The 22604-nt window shown below is 35.4% G+C and overlaps 1 protein-coding gene across 4 annotated transcripts in view; it reads left to right on the forward strand.

Annotated features, from left to right (window-relative positions):
* The window catches only part of CEP126 (centrosomal protein 126), a 94584-nt gene that overhangs the window by 12906 nt on the left and 59074 nt on the right, over nucleotides 1-22604 (forward strand). For all 4 annotated transcript variants that reach the window (XM_027849557.1, XM_027849555.1, XM_027849556.1 and 1 more), the window contains exons 3-4: nucleotides 15583-15725; nucleotides 19442-19553. In XM_027849557.1, coding sequence (XP_027705358.1) covers nucleotides 15583-15725; nucleotides 19442-19553 — 255 coding nt within the window. The remainder of the gene's footprint in view (nucleotides 1-15582; nucleotides 15726-19441; nucleotides 19554-22604) is intronic.

Genomic DNA, 22604 nt, shown 5'->3' on the forward strand with positions numbered 1-22604 from the left:
TTAATTTGGGTATTTTATATTTTTATAAATCATCCATTTTTTTTAGGACCTCACCATGTAAGTAATAATAATATTATACCTAAAACCCATAAAAATAGGAAAATAATCAGATATTAGCTAACCTTGATTTTTGCATAGTATTTTACCTCTGTTTATCTCATTTGATTTTCATAAAAATCCTAAAGAACTATGAAGGTATGACAATTAAAGTGGGGAAAAAATGTGAAGGGTTTAGTAGACAACAAAATCAATTTGAGTTCTAATAGTATAATATGGCAACATTTCAAGATTTTTTAATAATTTTGCTGCTTCTCATCAGTAAAGAATGGAAAAAATGGGCTGATAATCAGATAACTGTGTTAGAATTATTCATAAGATAAGAATTAGTGGGCTCTGAGTGACATTCTAATAAAAGCTAAATGAGCTTTACAGATAGATCTTAATGCTTAGATGTCTTCCTTCTTGGTTCTTGGGGCTATGTTCTAAATATTTAAGATTATTTGATATGTGGCATCCAGACTGGTGAAGTATTCGTGAATATTTTCTTTTTTTTAACTATATTTTTAATAACAGAAATTACGATTTTTCCTTTCCACCTTTCTCCCACAAAAGAAAAAATACTCCTATAAAAATGTATAGTCAAGCAAAATAAATTCCTGTACTGTCCAAAACTTACCATTTCTTCTTCCTACTTCCCCCCACCAAAAAAAAAGAAAAATATACATTGTGTTACCAGCGTGTATAGTCAAGCAAAACAAATTCTTGCATTGTCTATATCACACAAAAAAAGTCTCAATCTTCTCTCGCGAGACTTATATCTCATTTTTAGACCTCTGGAATTGAGGGTAGTCATTGTGCCAGTCAGAGTTCCCAAGTCTTTCAGAGTGGTTTGTCTTCACAATATTATTGCCTTTGTATATATTTTTCTCTTGATTCCACCTACTTCATTCTATCCATTTATACAAGTTCTTCTGGGTTTCTCTGAAACCATCTCCATCTTATCGTAAAGCAAAACACTATTCCTTTACATCCATATACCACAATTTGTCCAACCATTCCCCAATTCTTTCTTCCTGGCTATTTGTAGTATTTTTTTTTCTTTAACCAAGAAATTATGGATTTTGACTGTAATGTTCCTGGGAATTTTCATTTTGGGGTTTCTTTGAGGAGGTGACCAATTGATTCTTCCTGTTTTTACTTTGCCTTCTATTTCTAAGAGATTGGGCAGTTTTCTTTTATTTCTTGAAATGGGACACCTGAGTTCTTTGTTGTTGCTGTTGTTGTTGTTATGGCTTTTAGGTAGAATAATGATTCTTAAATTATCTCTCCTTTATCTGTTATCTAGGTCAGTTGTTTTTGCTATGAGATACCTTATACTTCTATTTATTTGAATCTTTTGACTTTGTTTTAAAACAAAGTTTCTTGTTTCTTGATATCTCATGGAATCATTGACTTCTATTTAGTGAATTCCAATTTCCAGGAGTTTGCTGCTTGGATAAGGTTTTGTACTCCTGTGCCAAGCTGTAATTCCCTTTCTAATTCTTTCTTCTATGCTCTCATTTCTTTTCCAGTTTTTTCCTCTAGAGCTTTCATTTCATTTATAAGAACATTTTTAATTTTCCAAAAAATTTACTTCATCTCTTCTAGATCTTCTGTTGAGTTGTGCCTATGCTATATTTTACTTTGAGGCTTTCACTGTAGATATTTTGGAGCTGTTCTTTTCTTCTGGATTTATGCCTTGCATGTCTCTGTCACCATAATAGATTTTAATGGTAGTCTTCTTTTTTTGTTTGTTCATTCTTCCAGCTTACTTTCTGACTTTGGGCTTTATGTCAGGGCCAGGCTCTGATCACTTCTGGAGGGAATTCTGTGCTGGTTCTGCTAATGCTTTCTCAGAGTATTGAAACCGTCAGTTAATCGACAAGCATTTATTATGTGCCAGGCACTATGCCCAGCACTGGGAATACAAATATAAACAAAAAAATGACAGTCCCTCCTCTCAAGGAGCTTACATTCTGATGGTGTAGACAGTCCATAAAAGGAGGCTGAAAGTGGCAGGGAGGCAGGAGAGAAAGCCAGGATGGAGGGATGATGGAGAAGTTTAGAGGAGTGCAGCTTGGTGAAGAGATGTCTATCCTGGATAAACTCTTTAAACAGAGATTCTGGGAACAGCTCTATCACCTCTAATAAATCTGCCCCAGGAGCAGAGAGTACTTCTGATGTGTGAGTTCCAGGGCTGAAGTAAACTTTTAGGTGAAGATATTTCAAGCGCATGATGGAGATGTTCAGAGGAGGATAGCCTGGTGGGAAATTTGAGTATTATTATCTCTCAGGGAAAGCTTTCAGTGTGCATAAAGTGGTATTATCCAGGTGAAAGGGTCATCTCTGCTCCTCTGGTCTTAGTTCTACAAGTTCTTGAACTGGGTTTGGATGTAACTGCATCATTTGCAGTGTCAGTTGACTGTTGATAGGCTCAGCCACTAATAATCAGCTGGAAAATTACACTTGTTCAGAGTGACAGACCTGTAGGCTTCTCTTTGGTCTGAGATTTCTGCCCTAGTTTGTCCTCTGTAAGTTTCAGATTGGGCTAGAAGCTGGAACTGAGACTCTACTCCATTCTTGGGGTCCAGGCCACACAGTAGCCGCCTGCTTCTGAGCTTGCTCCTTGCTGGGTACATGGATAGAGCCCACATCTACTCCCTACCCTGGAACACTATTGCTAGGCACACATATTCTCTTTAGTTAGCTTTGGATCTATTACCCAGCAGTGAATTTAACAGAGCTGAGAGTTCGTGTATATTCCTGCACACATTTAGGCCTCTTTGTGTTGGATTTGGGACCTCTTGTCCTGTTACACATCTTCCCGTACTGGAGTGTTTTACCCAACCTTTCCTGGCCAGACTCTATCCCTATTGTTTACAGACCCTCTGTCTATCTCCTACCTGGGCTGGAGAAATGATTGCCCTTGATTTTCTGGAAAAATGACTGCCCTTGATTTTTTTCTTGGATTTCTCAATCAGGACTAGGTCTCATGTTTTCTTAATCTGTTTGGAGGACTTGTAGAGGGAGACTTAAGTCCTATTTCTCTTTGCCATTCCACTTTCTCTGCTCCTCTGATTACTCTATATTTTCTGTCATTTCTGTAGATGACTAATTTCTACCTGGTTAAATCAGTTGAGGGATTTTGGTTGTCATCATGGTTGTTGTTTTAAAAATAGCCTTTCCTTGTTATTTTTGGCTCTTCATTTGTTTACATTTATAGTGAAATGAAAGCTAAGAAGTTGGCTTATCTAATTCATTATTTAGTCTATTGTATTTTGAAGTTTAATAAGCAAGAGGTTAGTTAGTGTACACATGTCTCTTTTCTAGCCAGTGAAGACTCAAATAAACTGTTGGGCAAAGTTTTATCAACTTTTGTAAAGATCATTGACAGGTTGTAATGTTCAAATTCTTGCCTTTTTATTTAGGGGAAGATTGAGGTATAGTGAGCACTTATTTGAGGAAATCACCACCTTCACTCTAAAATGAGTTACTTTTATTCCTGGGTAAGATTTTTCAAATTTATTTAAATTTCAATTTCTCTATTCAGTATGGTCACTTAAAATTTAAAATACCTAAAACAAAACAATCCCATCTAGAATTAAAATCGCATCCCATGGTGATCATACCAATCAGTTCTACCTTATTTAAGATGTGCTCTCAAGTAATCTTTTAAAATTAATTTTGTTAATATCTTTTGTCTTTATGTCACCTAAATTTCTCTTATTATTTCTTCCCCTCCTTGCCTCCCTCACAGAGAGCCATCCAATATAACAAAGAATATTTTTAAAGAAAAAAAAGAGGAAAGAAATTCAGCAAAACTGATTAATACATCCAAAAAGTCTAACAATATATGCATTGTTCCACACTGGTGAACCACACCCCCATCACACCTCTGAAAAGCAGTGTGGGCAGGGAGGGGAAGGAATGTTTTATCTATTCTTTGGGCTGTACTTTTCTTCATAATTTTATAATATTCACTTGTGATTATTTTATGCTAGTTCTATTTAAATTATTATAGTCACTGCATATTTTTTTTTAGTTCTGACTGCACACTGAATCAATTCACATAAACTCTTCCATGCTTCTCTGTATTTGTCCTACTCTGCTGCTTATGCCACAGTAATATTCCATTGATTCCATTTCTTTGCTCTAACAAAAAGTACTACTATAGATATTTTGTTGCATGTGGGGACTTTCTTATTAATGACCAATTTTGGATATGTACCAAGTTGTACAATCTCTGAGTCAAAGGGTAGGGACATTTTAGTCACTTTATTTTAATAATTCAAAATTGCTTTTCAAAATGGTCATTCTGAATCACATTTCTACCATCTGGTGCCTATTTTGTAAGATAATTTGCCTATCTTTCCACAGCCCTTCTCTCATCAACTATTCCTATCTTTTGTCATCTTTGTTAATTTTCAGGGTGTGAACTAAAACCTCAGGGTTGTTTTGATTTTTATTTCTCTTGTTATTAGTGAATTAGAGTATTCTTTCATATTCTCTATTAGAAATGGTTTTTGATCTGTCTAAGCATACATGCATACATATGTACATATATACACACACATACATATATACATACAGATGTAGCTAGAGTTAGATATGTCTTAGATACCAAACCCTTATCTGAAAAATTTGATACAAATACTTTTAATATTCAACTGCTTCCATTATTTTTTCAGACATATAAATACTTTTTGTATAGAATGTTTTCAATTTCATGTAGTCAGAATTAACTTTTTTCTTTTGAAATTGTCTCTATCCTGTGTTGGCGTATTTTACCTATAGCTTTGAAAGGTATATGATCTGCTTCTCTTCTGATTTTTCTATGGCATAATATATAATATTAATGTCATGTAACCATTTTGAATTTATTGTGAAATATGGCATATAATGTTGCTCTAAGCCTAATTTCTGCTAGACTTCTTTCCAGCTTTTCCAGAAATTTTAATCAAAAAGTGAGTTCTTTCCCAAAGAATTGATTTTCTTATCAAATACTGAATTAGTGAGTTCCATTGTTTCAGTCCAGTCTGTTCCATTGATCTCCTTGTCAATTTTTTAACTAATTCCACATTATTTTGATGACTGCTGCTTTGTAATATAATCGTAATATAACACTCATTCTTGCTAAAAATCCTCTAAAGCACAGGCATCTAAAGGCCTTTTTCAATACCATAAAAAGTATTAATGAAAAACCAAAACAAAGGGGCAGCTAGGTGGCTCAGTGGATAGAGCACTGGCCTTGGATTCAGAAGGACCTGAGTTCAAATCCGGCCTCAGACACATAACACTTACTAGCTGTGTGACCCTCGGCAAGTCACTTAATGCCATTGCCTAACCAAAAAAATAAACAAAAAACAAGCATTATATTTAATAGGGATACATTAGAAGCTTTCTCACTAAATAAAGAATTTGAGAACTAATTCCCACTACTCCCGCTATTATTTTATATAATTCTAGAAATGATAGAAGTAGCAATAGAAAGATAAATTAGGGGCAGCTACATAGCGCAGTAGATAGAGCTCTGGCCTTGGAGTCAGGAGGACCTAAGTTCAAATCCAGCCTCAGACACTTGTCACTTACCAGCTGTGTGACCCTGAGTGAGTCACTTAACCCCATTGCCTCAGAAAAAAAAAAAAAGAGAGATAAATTAAAGATGTAAGATTGGCAAAGAGTAGATAAAAGCGACCCTTTGTTAAGAAATATTTGGCCACATTTAGATGTCCTGGTGGCCATTTCCCCTTCTATTTTAATATCTTCCCTGCTGATTTATCTGCTTGTGCTCTTGGTTTTACTAAATTTTCTTCCTCCTGACATCTTTGGTAATTTCAGTCTTTTTTTTCTTACATTTCCTGATTGTTTACTTGTTGACTCCTTTAAATTTGACAATATATCCCCCAACGACTGGCTATCTAACCTGTCTCAACCTCCTCCCACACTGGGGAATTTACTCAGTCCCTCATCCAAGTGACTTGGGGTCAAGGGGAACAAAACTGACCCTCGGTGACTGGCATTCTCCTTTCCTTCAGGCCTCCCTACCAACACTACCACTGTCATCAACACACACACACACACACACACACACACACACACACACACACACGCACCGTAGCCCCACTGAGGGCTGCTGAAATCTGCTGCAACCTCAGGTTGAACTTTATTCTCTCGTTCTTCTCCCTCTTCCACAAAGAAGTAGGCAGTGTTGATGTCTGCTGCTTGTTGTCTAGAATGGTGGTGTGAGAGCAGGAGCCAGGTGTGACAGCAGACACCACAACAACAGCAAGGAAGTTGCTGAGTGGTTCCCAAAACCCAAGTCAGTTGGGTTGTTGCTGCCTAGCCAGCACATAGAGATTGGTAGGGAAGGAATTGGTGAGTGAGCACATTAGGGATCAGCCCCTGCTATTAACTAATCAGTTTGTCACCTTGTTAGGTTCTTGGCCTTTTGGCCTGTCAAGACGGCTGTGATTGCTTTATGGTATAATTCCTGTTTAGGGGAGTTTTGAAAATTCATGAGGACTGGAAAAAATGTGTAGGCCTCCATATTGTTAGTCACATTTAAATATTCTTTTAATGCCACTGCTTTGGTCCATTTTTAAGCACAGTAATTCATAGTACATTGTAGGCATTTAATTAGATGTTCTTTGAATTGAAATAAAAGTACTTTTCACTATAATTTTATAAATAATTATCAGTATGTTTTCATTTTAAAGTCATGGGCACAAAATAGCTATTGATTTCTGGGAATCCACTGATGTAGACAAATCATATGGTTAGTGATTAAAGTGGCCTGCTTCTGAGCCAATGTGCTAGGCAATGAGATGATTGAATTGATCCTTTATCATTTATTTATTGATCCTAGTTACAATTAATTGCTTTTGTCCTGAAACTGCTTAAGTAATGGTCTCTGCCTCTGAACTTGGTTTAGAATCCATTTGGTCCGTAATGGGTTAAGTTTAGAAATCTGGCTTTCCTGGTAATCACTGATCTATTCTTGCTTCAAGGAATTTAACAGACCTTGGGGGATGTGTGTGTGAATCCAAAGAGAGTCAGGCCTGATATCCTTATACCATCAAGCTATCCTTCAAGGATGTCTGGTTTGTTATCTTGCACCTAGACTCTCAAGAGGGAAGGAAGGAGTTTTTGCTAGCCCCCATTACCAAACTTTCAACCAGTCATGTTGTCCCCAATCCCATGATGTCATCTGCCCTATTCTGTTCTTGGTTCTGTGCTCCCCAAAACCTATAATAGGAGAGCTGTCCATCTGCTTGGGGTCTTTTGGCATTGATAGAGGCTAGCCAGTAGCCCATTTGTTGACAGGCAGCATGCCCCTGATAATAAATGTTTTCTTGCTCAGACTCTTGTTAAATTTCAAATGCAACATCACCATTAGACAGATTTCATATTAAACATTTCTAACCAATAGCAATAATTGCCAAACAATAGGGGCAATACATGTTTACTTTTTGGAAATCATTATTAGTCCCATGTGGAACTTTTCAGTAATACTAAAGCAAATACCAATAAAATTGGCAACATATTTCAATATGATAGACAATGATTGAAATGACTTAGTGAATCATTACTCATCTTCAGACCTATTCCTCTATTTTCACTTCTCTTATTTAAATTCCATTTTCTTGGTAGTTTATTTACATTTCTTGTTTTTGTGTTGCATAGGGTATTTGAAAATCAAATAATCTACTCACAAGTGAGCTTTTTTGTAAGAATGATTCAATGCTGTTTAAATAATAGTTTTTAAATATGAATATTATTAGTCTTTTTTTTTTCCAGTGGTAGTAAACTTCTGCCAATGAATGAGATCTTACTCATAGTTTATTCATTTCATTCTACCACATTATTCATTTCAACAAGCTGGTAAAAATACTGCATAGAGTGATAGTGTTCTGGTCACAGAATTATAGACCAGAGAATAATTTCCTTCATTGGATTGCTATAGTTATCCCATTCAGAAGAGAGCCTTGGAAAAATTGATAATAACTGTTGAATGTCAGCAGTAGATTAATTTCAAGTGATATTCAAAGATTAGCAACTAAATTAAGCCATACCTCTAAAGTTCCAAAGTCAGTTTATAAAGCCCTACTCATGCTTGCAGAGAAGAAGCCTTAGAATTTCATTGATAAACTTTCATATTTAAAAACAAATTATTGAGTATAAAAATAAATCTGTTTTTGCATGCAGTGACAGTGTGCTGGAAAGAACAGACTTAGCCTCTTTAAGCCTCAGTTCAATTTATAAAACATTTTAAAGTACCAATTATGTGCATGCTTCAGGTTAATCAATCTGTGAAATAAGGTGAATGATATTCATCTGGACTAACACAAGTGTATATGAGTAGGCTAATGAATATGTAATCTTAAGTAACATGCTAGGTCACACACACTGTAATCTACGGATCTAATGTAGTCCTTGAGAGCAGGGACTGTTTAATTCTTTATCTCTGTATCCCTGATATCTAGCACAGTGCTAGTACATAGTAGACACTTGATTGAGTGTTTGATGATTAATTCATTAAATTAATCCAGATTGATCTACCACAAATGGCTTATAGTTTACCTAGTGAGTTAGTTTTCTAAATACTATTCTCACAGGGTTGGTCTGAGATAAGCATCTTACAACCTATAAAGCACTATATAAACGTGATCCATTAATGGATAAAGGACAATTCTAAACCTAGGTGATAGTTTTGTCCATCCTCTAGTGAACTACATTGTGGGTGACCAGAACAATTTATTTCAGTTGGCACTACATTTCAAAAAAGACCAAGTCTGGCCTTAACAATAGAAGCATTTCCAAGAAAAGATTACGGGGACTAGGAAAAACCAGATAAGATGGCAGAATAGGAGGAAACAGTACAACCTGTCTCCTCCTCACAATATTCCAACAGGACCTGGAAAATGTACTAGTTCAATTCCTGATTGGAAAATCCAAGGGAAGAAAACATGAGGCATTTTTTTTTCAATTTAGTTCAATATAAAGAGACATAGAAGTCTGCAGACCAGAAGGATGAGGTCTAACCAGGAGGGCCCAGCATATAGCCTTCCAGTACAGAGGTTGGGAGGTACACTATGGCAAGGAGAGGTCATTGATACTGTAAAGAAGGACCTGACTCTGCAGGGAGCTACAACAGGTGCCAGTGGACAACTCTGTTGCTCATATGCCAAACTAAATTATGAATCCAGTACATACTGAAAAGGGGACTAGAATTTAGTATTGGTAGAACATAACAAGAAGCACTCTGAAGCCAGCGGTTGGGTAAGGAGTAGGAACAAAAATGAGCAACAGTCATGTGGCTCTGACCATGGGAATCATTGGGGTGTCAGATTCAGCTCCCAGCCTAGTCTTAAGCCTGTAACTGAATAACCAGGAATAGGACTTCAGACCAAAGAGTAGTCTGCAGTTCTGTTCTTGTGAACTCACAGAACATTCCAATTAGCTAACAGTGCATCCTGGAGCAATTTTGTTCAAGCTCCACCTGGGATGCAAGTTTATTTGTGTTGCTCAGACCTAAACACAGGTCATAAGCTGTGTAAAGATCACATCAGGAAGACACCAATCAAATTTCACCCAAGTTCAGACCACTTTGGGCATGTTGGAAGCTGTCCCAGCTTGCACTGCTCTTGAGATCATTGAACAATACCCTACTCAATATCTATAGAAAGCAGAAGCAGGACTCAATAGAACACAACCAAGCACAGTCCAGGTATTCTCACCAGAAGTGTGCAGATTCTGTCACTAATGCAAAGTGTGAAAATGGGAAGTAAGACTAGAAGAATTTATAAAGAATCAAACAAAAAAAAAATAATGTTACCATGAAGAGCTATTATGGTGAAAGGGTCTCCCAAGACACAAACCCAGAAGAAGAGAATGGCTCCAAAGCAGCTACAGACAAAGCCCCCCCCAAAAAAACACCATCTGGGCAGAAATTCAACTAGAATTCCTGGAAGAAATGAAAGAAGAGGTTTTTTGGGGGAGGGAGGGGGATCTAAATGTTAAAATAACAGTTTTATAAATGAAATGAGATTGCTAGAGGAAAAAATAGGAACAGAAATGCCTGACTATGCATATTCATAATGGCAGTTTCATTTTTATTCTTAACAAGGGAGGGAAGGAAGAGGTGGTGATAGGAAGATAAGGTGAATTTTTGCAGATTGAAAAAATAAGAAATAATTTTTTAATGAAATTTTTAAATAAATGAAATGATGGATGTTTGCAAAAATACAAAATACCCAAATTAATAGAACAAGAAATAGAGAATGTAACAGCATAAATGAGTTCCAGAAGGATTTGCAAGTGAGTTCTAGCAAACATTTAAAGAACAGTTAATTCCAGAATTACTAAAGCTGTTTGGGGGGAAAAAAAAGCGGGAAAAGAATGGGTTATACTAAATTTCTTCTATGATACAAATATGGTCTTGATACTCAAGCCAGGGAGAGTTCAAATAGAGAAGAAAAACTATAGATTGATATCCCTAATGAATATTGATGCAAAAATTTTAAATAAAATATTTTCAAGGAGACTAAAGCAAAAGGTCATGAAAATTGTATACAATTTTGGATTTATACCAAGAATACTGGGTTGACTCAATATTATTAGTAAAATATCAGCATAATAGGCTATGTTAATAATGGGAACAACAAAAATCATATGATTATATCAATAACTGCACAAGAAGCTATAAGAAAATATATGCATTCTTGTTTGGAAGACAAACTAGCAAACAGGAATAAATTGTACTTTCCCTAAGACCAAGAGCTAGCATTAAGTGTAATGGGTGTAAAGTAGAGACCTTTCCAATAAGATAAGGGTAAAATAAGGATATCTCTTATCACCATTACTATTTATATAGTGGTCAAAATACCAGTTATATAATCTGAAGACAAAAAAAATTGAAGAAATAAGCAAGCAAAGAAGAAACAAAGCTGTCACATATTGTAGATATGATGCTTTACTTTGGAAACTGTAGGGAGCCAAAGAAAAAATTAATTTAAAACAATAACTTCAGCAAAGTTGTAGGATATAAAATAAATTATATGTATTATATATTATATAAAATAAATTTATATATATAATAAATATAAAAAATTATCAGCATTTCTTGATTAACAAGAAACTTAGCAAAGAGAAAGAGAAATTCCATTTAAAATAATCACAAACCATTGTAATTTTTATTATATCTGCTTGGCCAACCCATGAACAATTAAAATTTTTCCATTTAGATCTATATTTGGAAGATAGAAAGGATCACAGCAGATAAAAAGGACTATTTCAGTTGTGTAAAATTTAAAAGTTTCATAATTAGAAGGGAACCAGGTAACTAGGAAAAAATATTTTCAGCAAGTTTCTTTAATAAGAAAGGAACTTACTCAAATCTATAAGATTGAGAACCATTTCCCAATCTATAAATGGTCAAAGAATATAAATAGACAGTTTTCAGAGGACAAAATCTAACCTAGCAATAGCCATGTGATAAAAATGCTCCAGATCACTAATAATTATAGAAACATTAAAATATTCATTGTTGTTGTTCGGTCATTCAGTCATTTCCTACTCTTCATAACCTATGGACCATAGCATGCCAGGTCTTACTGTCCTCCACTATCTTCAAAAGTCTCTCTGTTCATTGCTTCTGTGACGCTATCCATCTCGCCCTCTACTGTCCCCTTCTTTTGCCTTCAATCTTACCTAACATTAGGATCTTTTCCTGTCTTCTCATTATTTGGTCAAAGTATTTAAGATTAAGCTTCAGTATTTGACCTTCCAATAAATAGTCTGGATTACTTTCTTTAAGTATTGACTGATTTGTTCTCCTTGCTGTCCAAGGGACTTTTAAAAGTCTACTCTACAATTTGAAAGTGCTGATTTTGCAGCACTCAGTTTTCCTTATAGTCTGATTCTCACCGCCATAAACTGTACGGCAAAAACCATAGCTTTGACTATATGGACTTTTGTTGGTAAGATAATGTCTGCTTTTTAATATGCTGTCCAGATTTACCAAAGCTTTAGTTTCAAAGAGCAAGCATCTTTTAATTTCATGGCTGCAGTTGCCGTTTGCAATGATCTTTGAGCCCAAGAATATAAAATCTGATACTGCTTCCATTTCTTCTCCCTCTATTTGCCAGGAAGTGATGGGACCAGTTCCCAAGATCTTTTTTTTTTGTATGTTAAGCCTCAAGCCATTTTTACACTCTCCTCTTCCACCCTTATCAAGAATTCTTAATTCTTCTTCACTTTCTGCCATAGAATGATATTGTCTTTATATCTAAGATGGTTGATTTCTCCTGGCAACCTTAATTCTGGCTTTTGATTTGCATTTTGCATGATGTACTCTGCATGTGAATAAGTAAAGAAAGTGACAAGATACAGCCTTGTCATATTCCTTTTCCAGTCTTAAACCAATCAGTTGTTTCATGTTTGGTTCTATTACTTCTTGGCACATAAAAATTCCTCGGGAGATAAGTTAGATGATTTGATGCTCCCATATCTTTAAGGACTTGCCACATTTTGTTGTGATCCACATAGTCAGGGGCTTCAGTGTAGTTAATGAAGCAGAAGTAAATTTTTTTGGGACTCCCTTTCTTTCTTCACAATCCAGCAAATGTTGGCAGTTTGTTCTCAAGTTCCTCTGCCTTTTCAAAAACCAGCCTGCTCTTCTGGTAATTCTTAGTTTATATATTGCTGAAGCCTGGCTTGCAGAATTTTAAGCATAACTTTTCTGGTATGTGAAATGAGTGCAGTTATTTGAGATTTTAAACATTCTTTGGCATTGCTCTTCTTTAGGATTGGGATGTAAACTTATCTTTTCTAATCCAGTGGGCACTGTTGAGTTTTCCATATTTGTTGGTATATTAAGTATAGCACTTTGAACAGTATCAGCATCATTTTTTAGGATTTTAAATAGCTCAGCTGGGATTCCATTACCTCCACTACCATTATTGTTAGCAAAGACCCACTTGACTTTATTGTCAGGATGTCTGGTTCTAGATCAGTAATTACGATAATCATGTTATCAGTTATGTTAAGATATTTCTTGTATAGTCCTTCTGTATATTTTTGCCACCTTTTTTTTAATCTCTTCTGCTTCTGTTAAGTCCCTACAAGTTTTGTTCTTTATCATGCCCATTTTTGCATGAAACATTCTCTTGCTATCTCACATTTTCTGGAAGAGATCTTGTCTTTCTTATTCTATTGTTTTCTTCTATTTCTTTGCATTGGTTCTTTAAGAAAACCTTATCTGTCCTGGCTGTTCTCTAGAATTCTGCATTCGGTTGGTTATATCTTTCCCTTTCTCTTTTCCCTTCAGTTTCCTTCTTTCCCCAGCTATTTGTAAAGTCTCATCAGACAACTATTTTGCTTTCTTGCTCTCCTTTTTCTTTTGTTGCTGCCTCCTGTATGGTATTGCAAACCTCACTCTTATCTACCAGGTCTAATCCCTTAAATCTATTCATCAATTCCACTTCATATTCATAAGGGATATTGTTTAGGTCATAACTGTATGATCTGATGGTTGTCCCTAGCTTCTTCAATATTTGAAGTCTGTATTTTGCAATAAGAAACTCATGATCTGAACCACAGTCAGTTCCAGGTCTTGTTTTAAATGACTGTGTAGAGCTTCTCCACCTTTGGCTACAAAGTATATCATCAATCTGTTTCAATATTTACCATCTGCAGATATCCATGTGTAGAGTTGCCTTTTGGGTTGTTGAAAAAGGAGTGTTATGACCACCAAGTTATTTTGACAAGACGCTGTTAGTCTCTGCTCTGCTTCATTTTGTACTCCAAGACCAAACTTGCCTGTTATTCCAGTTATCTTTTGATTTCCTACTTTAGCATTCTAATGCCCTATGATTAATATGACATTTTTTGGTCTTATTTCTAGAACATGATATAGGTCTTCCTAGAACTCATCAATTTTGGCCTCTTCTGCACCAATGGCTAGAGCATGGGCTTGTATTACAGATATTATTCGGTCATTTTTGAGATTATACCCTAGTACTGCTTTTCTCACCCTTTTATTAACTCTGAAGGCTACTCCATTTCTTCTAAGGGATTCTTACCCATAGTAGTATATGTAATGATCACCTAAACTGAATTCACCCATTCCCATCCATTTTGGTTCACTGATAACCAAGATGTTGATGTTTAATCTTTGCATCTCTTGTTTGACCACGTCTAGCTTACCTTGGTTCCATAGATCTTTCATGCCAGGCTCCTATGCAATATTGATCTTTACAGCATCTGATTTTCCTTTCATCACCAGACATAGCCTCAGCTGAGTTTCCTAGCAGCTTTGGCCTAGCCACTTCATTAGTACTGGAGCTACTTGTATTGGTTTCTGCACTTTTTCAGTAGCATGTTGGACACCTGATCTGAGAGAGCTCATCTTCCAGTGTCATATCTTTTAAATATTATCTATTGAATTTTCTTGGCAAAGATACTGAAGTGGTTTGCCATTTCCTTCTCTAGTGGATCACCTTTTGTCAGAATTCTATACTATGTATGGCCTGACCATCTTGGGTAACGCTGTACAGCATAGCTCATAGTTTCATTGAGCTATGCAAGTCTCTCCAAGATAACAAAGCAGTGATCCATGAGGGGAAAATATCCAATGCAATTACATATTTAATAATAAATGAAACTGAAACAACTCATATATCTAATGATTGAGAAATGATTAAATTAATTGTGATATACAAATATAATAGAATATTATTGTACCATAATAACTGACAATTGTGTGACTAATACAGGGAAATAATGGGATAACTTGATTAAGTGATGCCAAGTGGATAAAGCAGAACCAAAAGACTCATAGACACACTGTTTACAATCATGTACAGGATTATAACAGCAAGAAAAAGTTCAAAAGGGGATGTAGAAGTAAAGAATATATTTCATTATGTTGTTAACATTAATTAATATTTTTAAAACCAAACTATTAAAAAAGGTATTTATAGCTTAACTTTTTTTTAGTCTTTGTGTATTAGTTTGGATATTTAAATATGTTTTCATTGATGATTACTAATATTATTACAGTAATTTTTAAAGGGCATAGCTATCCGCACTTTGCCCCTCTTCTCTAGAAATGTTATTATAGAAATTTGGTGAACCAGGTACCTGCCATAGGCTGGACCAAATACGTAGAAGTTCTGGAGGTTCATATGATCATGATTTTGGTCTTGAAAAGACTTCTGAGAATAAGGGAGAGAGCAGCCACACCAGAGCTATTCTTAAATCTACTCATATTAGGAGATTAGTGATTTAAATAGAATTCTACTGTCCTAAAAGGCTTAAATGAATTTCCCCTAACCACCTACTAAACACTAAGTGACTCACTTGGTCAAATTTATAATTACCCAAAGTCAATGTAACTTAGTAAGCTTTTGATAATTTTGTTATTTCTGAGAAAATTATGAGGTATAAAATTGACTTAAATTTTCTGAATGTATTTTGCTTGTGAATTTTGAAATATTGCTGCTTAATAATAGTACTTTCATATATTTGCATATTTTAATGTAGAGCTTTTGAAGAGAAACGCAAGAAAGAAGAAGAAAAAGAACACCAGATCAGGGAACAAATTCTTCAGCAAAGAAAACAGAAGTTTGAAGAAGTCACTGAAAAATTCCAACGTGCTCATATCCCTCCTCAGCGCAGGAGAACAGGTTTATAAATTTCTAATTCATTAGCAAAATAATTAAAAGCCATCACCAGATATTTTTTGACATGAAACTGATAATGTACTGGTAAAGCAGAAGACCAAATAAAAAAGATTCATATATCCTTAAAATGTGTGTGTGTGTGTGTGTGTGTGTGTGTGTGTGTGTGTGTGTGTATGTGTGTCTAGTATTGGGCCATTGGAAGTTGAGTTTAGAGAACATTTTGATTTTCTTATAGTAATAATAGCAAACAAGCACTGTGTTAAGCACTTTACAGTTATTCTCATTTGATCGTCGCAACAGCTCTGGGAAGTAGATGCTGTTATTCCTATTTTATAGAACTGAGACAGAGAGAGAGTTGTTAAATACCTTGCCCAGGGTTACAAAGCTACTAAATGTCTGAGGTCAGATTTGAAATCACGTCTTTCTGACTCCAGACCCAATACTCCTACTATACTACCTACCTGCACCAATAATTCAATAGCTTTAGGAATTATATAGTTTGTATCTGGTTCAAAATTATTTTCTAGGTGTTTTTGTTTTGGGTACTAGGATAGGAACTTTTTGTTTGTGTTTTGGTTTTTTTTTTTTTGTTTAATTTTCAACTTTAAGCTTTAAATGGCAAGACAATCACCAACATGGATATGATAAGGCTTTCAGAGAAAAGTAGAGAAAACACGAGAAGGAATTTTGTAACAATAGTCAGGATTTAGCTATACAGAACCAGTATGAGAGAGCACAATCTAGGTTAGAGTATGAGCAAACAGGTTCGGAGGCAGGAATGAGTTTAGTATGTCTAGAAAATAAAGAAGCTAGCCAGACTACAGTGGAAGGTTCATGTTAATGAGGGGAGAGAGGGAAGAAATAAACATTTATTATGTGCTAGGCATTGTGCTAGATAAATATTACCTCATTTGATGAGAAACAATGTGGTTTACTAAACTGGAAATTAGGAAACCAGGGACCAGTTCCATCTCTGACTTACCTAGTTTTCTGACCTTGTGCAAGTCACATAATTTCTTCAGGCCTTAGTTTCTTCATCTGTTAAGTGAGCATGTTAAATTAGATAATAGCTAACATGTAACATTTTAAGGTTTGCACAGCACTTTATATATGTAAACTGTAGCGTAGCCTCTCCCTCTTCCTCTCCCTTGGCTCACAATGATATTGGAACTTGATCCTTAAGAGTTAGTATCTTACTTTGACTTGTTCCCTCAACTAGAGTTATTCCAAAAAAAATCTCCAAAATAAAGTTCAAATATAGCTTATGTCTAGGTGTCTCCAAATATAGATAAAAGGGTTACCCAGTTCCCAAACAAGCACTCAGGGTAACAACTGCAAATTGCGCACAGGACAGTCTTCATTTCATCCGCATAGAAAATGCATAAGGTGCAAAGGATTCACTCTACACTATCTTACATCCTCCATATCCAGTCTGTTGTCAAGTCCTGTCATTTTTGCTATTGTGCCTTCTGTTTTATACTTTCCCTTCTCTCCTATGACAAAGCCACAACTCTGGTGCAGGCCCTCATCAGTCACCTCATTCTGGACTACGGTAATAGGCTTCTGGTTGGTCTCATGCCTCAAATCTCTAACTACTGCAGTGCATCCTCCACTCAGCTACCAAAGTGATTTTCTTAAAAGTGAAGGTCTGACCTTGTCACCCTCCTACTCAGTAAACTCTATTGGCTGCCTGTCACCTCCAGGATGAAATATAAAACCTCTGGCTTTCATATCCTTTTATAACTTTCCCCTGCCCCAGTGTTTTTTATACCTCACCCCCATCCATTCTGTGATCCAATGATACTAGCCTCCTTGTTTTTCCTCAAACAAGTCACTCTGTCTCACAACTCTGGGCATTTTCACTATCTGTTCTCCGTACCTGAAATACTCTCTCTTCTCTTTTTCTTGGCTTCCTTCAACCTCTAGCTGAAATCCTATTTTCTACAGGAAACTTTCCAAATCCATCTTAATTCTAGTCCTTTCCTCAGTCGATTATATTCAGTTTATTATATAGCTTGTTTGCACATAGTTGTTTGCATATTGTCTCCCTCATTAGACTGTCAGCCCCATGAGCATAGGAATTGTCTTTTGCCTTTCTTTCTATCTTAAGTGCTTAGCACAGTGCCTGGTACATATTCAGCACTTAATAAATGTTTATTGACTGATTGATTCCCAAGCATTGTACATGCAGTAGGTCTACCTCTGCCATTGGCTTCTGCCATAAGTCACCATTCTGTAAAGAAACTGCATATGAGTATAGGTTTCTTCTCTCCCCCCAATCCTAACAGAAGTCTGCTCTGCTGTAAACTGGACATTCTTGAAGAGAAGTAAAGAGCACAAACTGATCTCACAGCATGCTTCAATAGACCACAGAGCAGATCTACTTCTACAATAAGTCTTTCTTCCAAGTCGCAAATAGCCTATCATCTTGGAGGCTACCTCAATCACAGGAGTTGTCTGTATCTTCTAAGTTAGTTAGTGGGTATGAGTAGGTATGAACACCTCCTCTTAGGAGAGATACCTCCAAACAAAAGCCTGCAACCTATAATTTCATCAGATTGATAGAGGAGCTCTTAAAATTGATCAGAGATTCCACTGACCAGTCCCCTTTATATGCATATTATCTAATTTGATCATTATAACAACCCTAGGAAGTATTTGGTGCTATTGCTACCATTTTACACATGAGGAAACCAAGGCACAAAAAGATTAAATGATTCATCTGTGGTTCCAGAGCTAATAAGTGTCAGAGGCAAGACTCAAACCCATGTCTCTCCTGACTCCAAGTCTAGTCTACTTTTTGTTCTTTAGATTTTCTACTGTAGATTTTTCTGCTGTAGATTTAAAATTCTGTGATCCTGAATAGAGAAAGAATATGGTTGGAAAGATAATTAATGTAGGATCAGATCAGAGAAGACCTTGAATGATAGACTGTGAACTTTGGATGTTACCCTAAAATTGAGCTCCACAATTCAGTTCAACAATTGAACCTATATTCATTAAATACCTACGTTGGGTAAAGAACTACACTGAGCAGTGGGGAGATAAAGAAGCAAATCTGATATAAGGGAAATAGATGGATTTAGCTTCAGGAAAGACCTGGTTTCAAATCCTGCCTCCTGTGTTTATTAGGTATATAATCATGGGCAAGTCACCTCTCTAATTCCTCTTCTACAAAATGGAGATAATGATAGTTCTTGGCTCACAAAGTTGTGAGAATCAGGTAAGATAATGTTTATGAAGTGCTTTGCAAACCTTAAAGTGCTATATAAGTGTCATATGTTATGATTATTACTATGAAATTTATAGTCCTTGACCTCAAATAAGTTACATTCTATTGGGGAGATAAAACATGTAGACACCTAAATATAATATGAGGTATAGGGACTAATAAGGGCCAAGGACATTATAGCCAAAGTGTTCCCAAAATATTTTCGAATGGAGAGAAGACATTCAAGTGGTGTGATCAAATTCTTTATTATATCTCTTCCTGAAGTTTTTCACAAGAAATTTGAGGTAATAACTTATTTACAAATTTTTTAAATAAAAAAATTTTCTGCTAGTTTAAAAAAACTTGAAAAAAATACTTCTTGTTGATGTATAAAATTCACATTTGTATTATTTTTTATTACATGATGCTATAAATATAAAAGACCAGACAGATAATTTTATGATTAATTGATTCTATGCCATTTTCATGTTTTTGTTATCCACACAAGTTTATCAAAAGCCAATTCCTCGATTAGAAGAGGCCCTTGAACAAATTCAGGGATTCAACTTGAAACAAGAATCTAACTTTTCCTCTTCCAATAGACCTACAATAAACTGGAAGTGAGTATTTTTAGTATTATTATTTAATATTGCTTGGTTAGTTTACATCATATTTATGTTATTTTTGCTGTCACTATTAATTCTTCAATATCTGTATTATGGAACTAAGCAATGTTTCTTTTTTATAAATTTAATTTTCATACAGTGGAACATGATTTATGCCGTTGATACAGTCAAGTTAGAATTCAAAATTTTAAAGTACTTGGTTTTAAAAAATACTTTCAAAAGAAATTATTTCTTCTTAGGGCAATATTCGTTATAAAAAAATTGTTAGAAAAATTAAAACCAAATTCTATCAATCTCCACTAAGAATAGAAAAAGAAAACGAATTAAATTATAGCCTGAGAAATTTAGGCAGGATATAAGGAAGTTTTCTTGTGGTAAAAGGTTATCAGCCACTGCAGATCTTAACCAAAAGCTCTTGGAAAGGCCATGATGTACTTCTGTACGGAATGGTTTAAATAAGCCTGCCGAAGGATGGATAGGTAAGCTCTTCATGTCCTTTCTGATTCTATATTTTTCAGTTATTCAGTGAACAGTTATTACATCCCTCCTATTAATGTTCATAGAAATATATTACATTATTTGGAAAGTAAAAATAAGCTTAATATTCCCTACCTACAAGAAGATCACAATTAAGTTGGAGAAATGAGACGTATGCATATGAAAGGATTTTTGTTTCAAATATTGGTTGGACAAGATTTTAAAGCTAGACATGAACTTAGAGAAATCTAGTTAGCACTCTCATTTTATAGATGAGGAACCTGAGTTTGAGAAAAATCAAGTGACTTGGTCACTAATGGTAAGAGTTTAGATTTGGAATCAGAGGACCTGAGTTCATATCTCTGCTCTGCTACTGACTACCTATATAACTTTGATTGATACAGTCCAATTCAGCAAGCATTTACTGAACACCCATGTGCTAGGCTGTCTTTTAATCTCCATGGGCCTCAGGTTCCTCATCTATAAAATGAATTAAACTTAGATGATCTCTTAAGATTCTTCCTAGATATAAGTTCTGTAATCGCTAAAGACCCTTTTATCTCTAAATCTGAAATTGCCTAAGGTCTTGGTCAGAACCCTGACTAATACCCACTATTCCTGCCTCCTGATTCAGTGCTTTTTCCACTATACCTCACTTTAAGGTCCTTTCCAATTTTTAGGATCAACTGTTCTGTGAAAGCTTAAATAGCAGTGTCAGGAAGAAAGATTCAGTGTCAAAATAAGCAATACATTCATTGTATTGTAGTGGTTTAGAGAAAAGGGAAATTAATATGGAGTATTCAGGAAGGGTTTTTGGAGAATATGGGATATTATCTGAGCCCAAAAGGATGGGTGTAATTTGAATAGGCAGAAGGAAGGGTATCCCAAATAGGAAGAATGGCATGAATTAGGAATGCTCACGAAGACAGGATTTTTGGAGCAGAGGTTTCACAATGTCAGGTCATGGAGGAATTAGATTAAAAAATTGTTGATAAATTATGAAGGACCTTGTATACCAGGCTTAAGAGTTTAGGTTTCAATAGGGAACGATGCACGTTCTTGAGACAATGAGTAACATGACAAAATGGATGTTTTAGAAATATTAACCTGATAGAATTGTGTTGGATAAATTAAAACACAGTAGTGTCAGTGAGTTTCATCATAAGGTTGGTTGCAAATATCCAGAACTAAAGGAATGGACAAGGTTATAACTACTAGTAAGGTTGTAATGTAAGACTTCAGACCTAAACAACTAGGAAAATAGTAATGCCTTAAAAAAAAGTTAGGAAGGGAAACTGGTTTAATCAGACATCTAATTAATCAATAAACACTTAATAAGCATTTACTATGTGCCAGGCACTGTGCTTGCTGGGGATATAAAAAGAGACAGAAGATAGCTCCTGCCCTCAAGGGACTACAATCTAATGGGGGTAACAATAAGCAAACAAATATATACAAAGCTAGCTATATAAAGGATAAATAGGAGATAATTAACTGTTGTTTCCTTGGGAGAATTTATGAATTTAGCTTTAAACGTATTGAGTTTGAAATGAGTTAAATTTGAGCTAACAGGACAACTAGATGGAATTAAGCTTTTGGAATGGCACTCAGGTCATAGGTTAAACAATTTGTTCTGTAAAGTTTGGATTCGGTCAAAGGGCCACACTTGAGGGCCGCAGGTTCCCCACCCCTGGGTTAAAGAAATAAAGTCATTGCTGAAGTAATTGGGAACAATAATAGTGAAGGAGTAGGTATTTAGCATTTGTCCCCTGCTCTTCTCTCTCGACATTTTATTCACTAACTATTCCTATCTCATAGCTTCAAACTTAACTAACCATTTCTGTAAGTAGATGAGCATTGGACTTGGAGTCGAAAGAACCTGGGTTTAAATCCTTGCTTTGCCATCTATATGACCATAGATGACAATCCCTCTGAGCTTCCATTTCTTCATCAGTTAAAATGGGGTAAACATACTGACTGCTTCACAGCATTGTTTCTTTTCTTTTCTTTTTTTTTTTTTAAGGCAATTGGGGTTAAGTGACTCGCCCAGGGTCACACAGCTAGTAAGTGTCAAGTGTTTGGTCTGAGGCCAGATTTGAACTCAGGTCCTCCTGACTTCAGGGCCAGTGCTCTATCCACTGCGCCACCCTACTGCCCCTGCACAGCATTGTTTCAAAAAAGCTTTCTAATCTGTAAAGTATAATGCTAGTTGTTATTATTGATTTGTTTCACAGTTGTGTGTCATTGTTCAAAAGAGAGACTAGGCAAGAGTGAAGATCTATCAATACTAATTTATAACTAGAAAAACAGCTAAAAGTACATTCTCTGGTGATAATAGATCTTTGTATACTAATAGTATCATCTTTGTCCCTGAAGTAGGGGAACAAACTCTTAATGTATTCAAATTCTTCATATGTCTTTTATTTAGCAATGAGTAAAATCCTAAACAATAAAGGGATTATTATCCCTGTCCAAAAAAAGGATTCAGACCACTTGATTTAATAAAAATATCTTGGTTTTTTTGCCCTTCACTCTAAGCTCCTAATGGTTTGCAACTTCTTATCATTC

This window comes from Vombatus ursinus, unplaced genomic scaffold (genome assembly GCF_900497805.2).
Source record: "Vombatus ursinus unplaced genomic scaffold, bare-nosed wombat genome assembly UNPS02007612.1, whole genome shotgun sequence".
NCBI lineage: Eukaryota > Metazoa > Chordata > Mammalia > Diprotodontia > Vombatidae > Vombatus > Vombatus ursinus.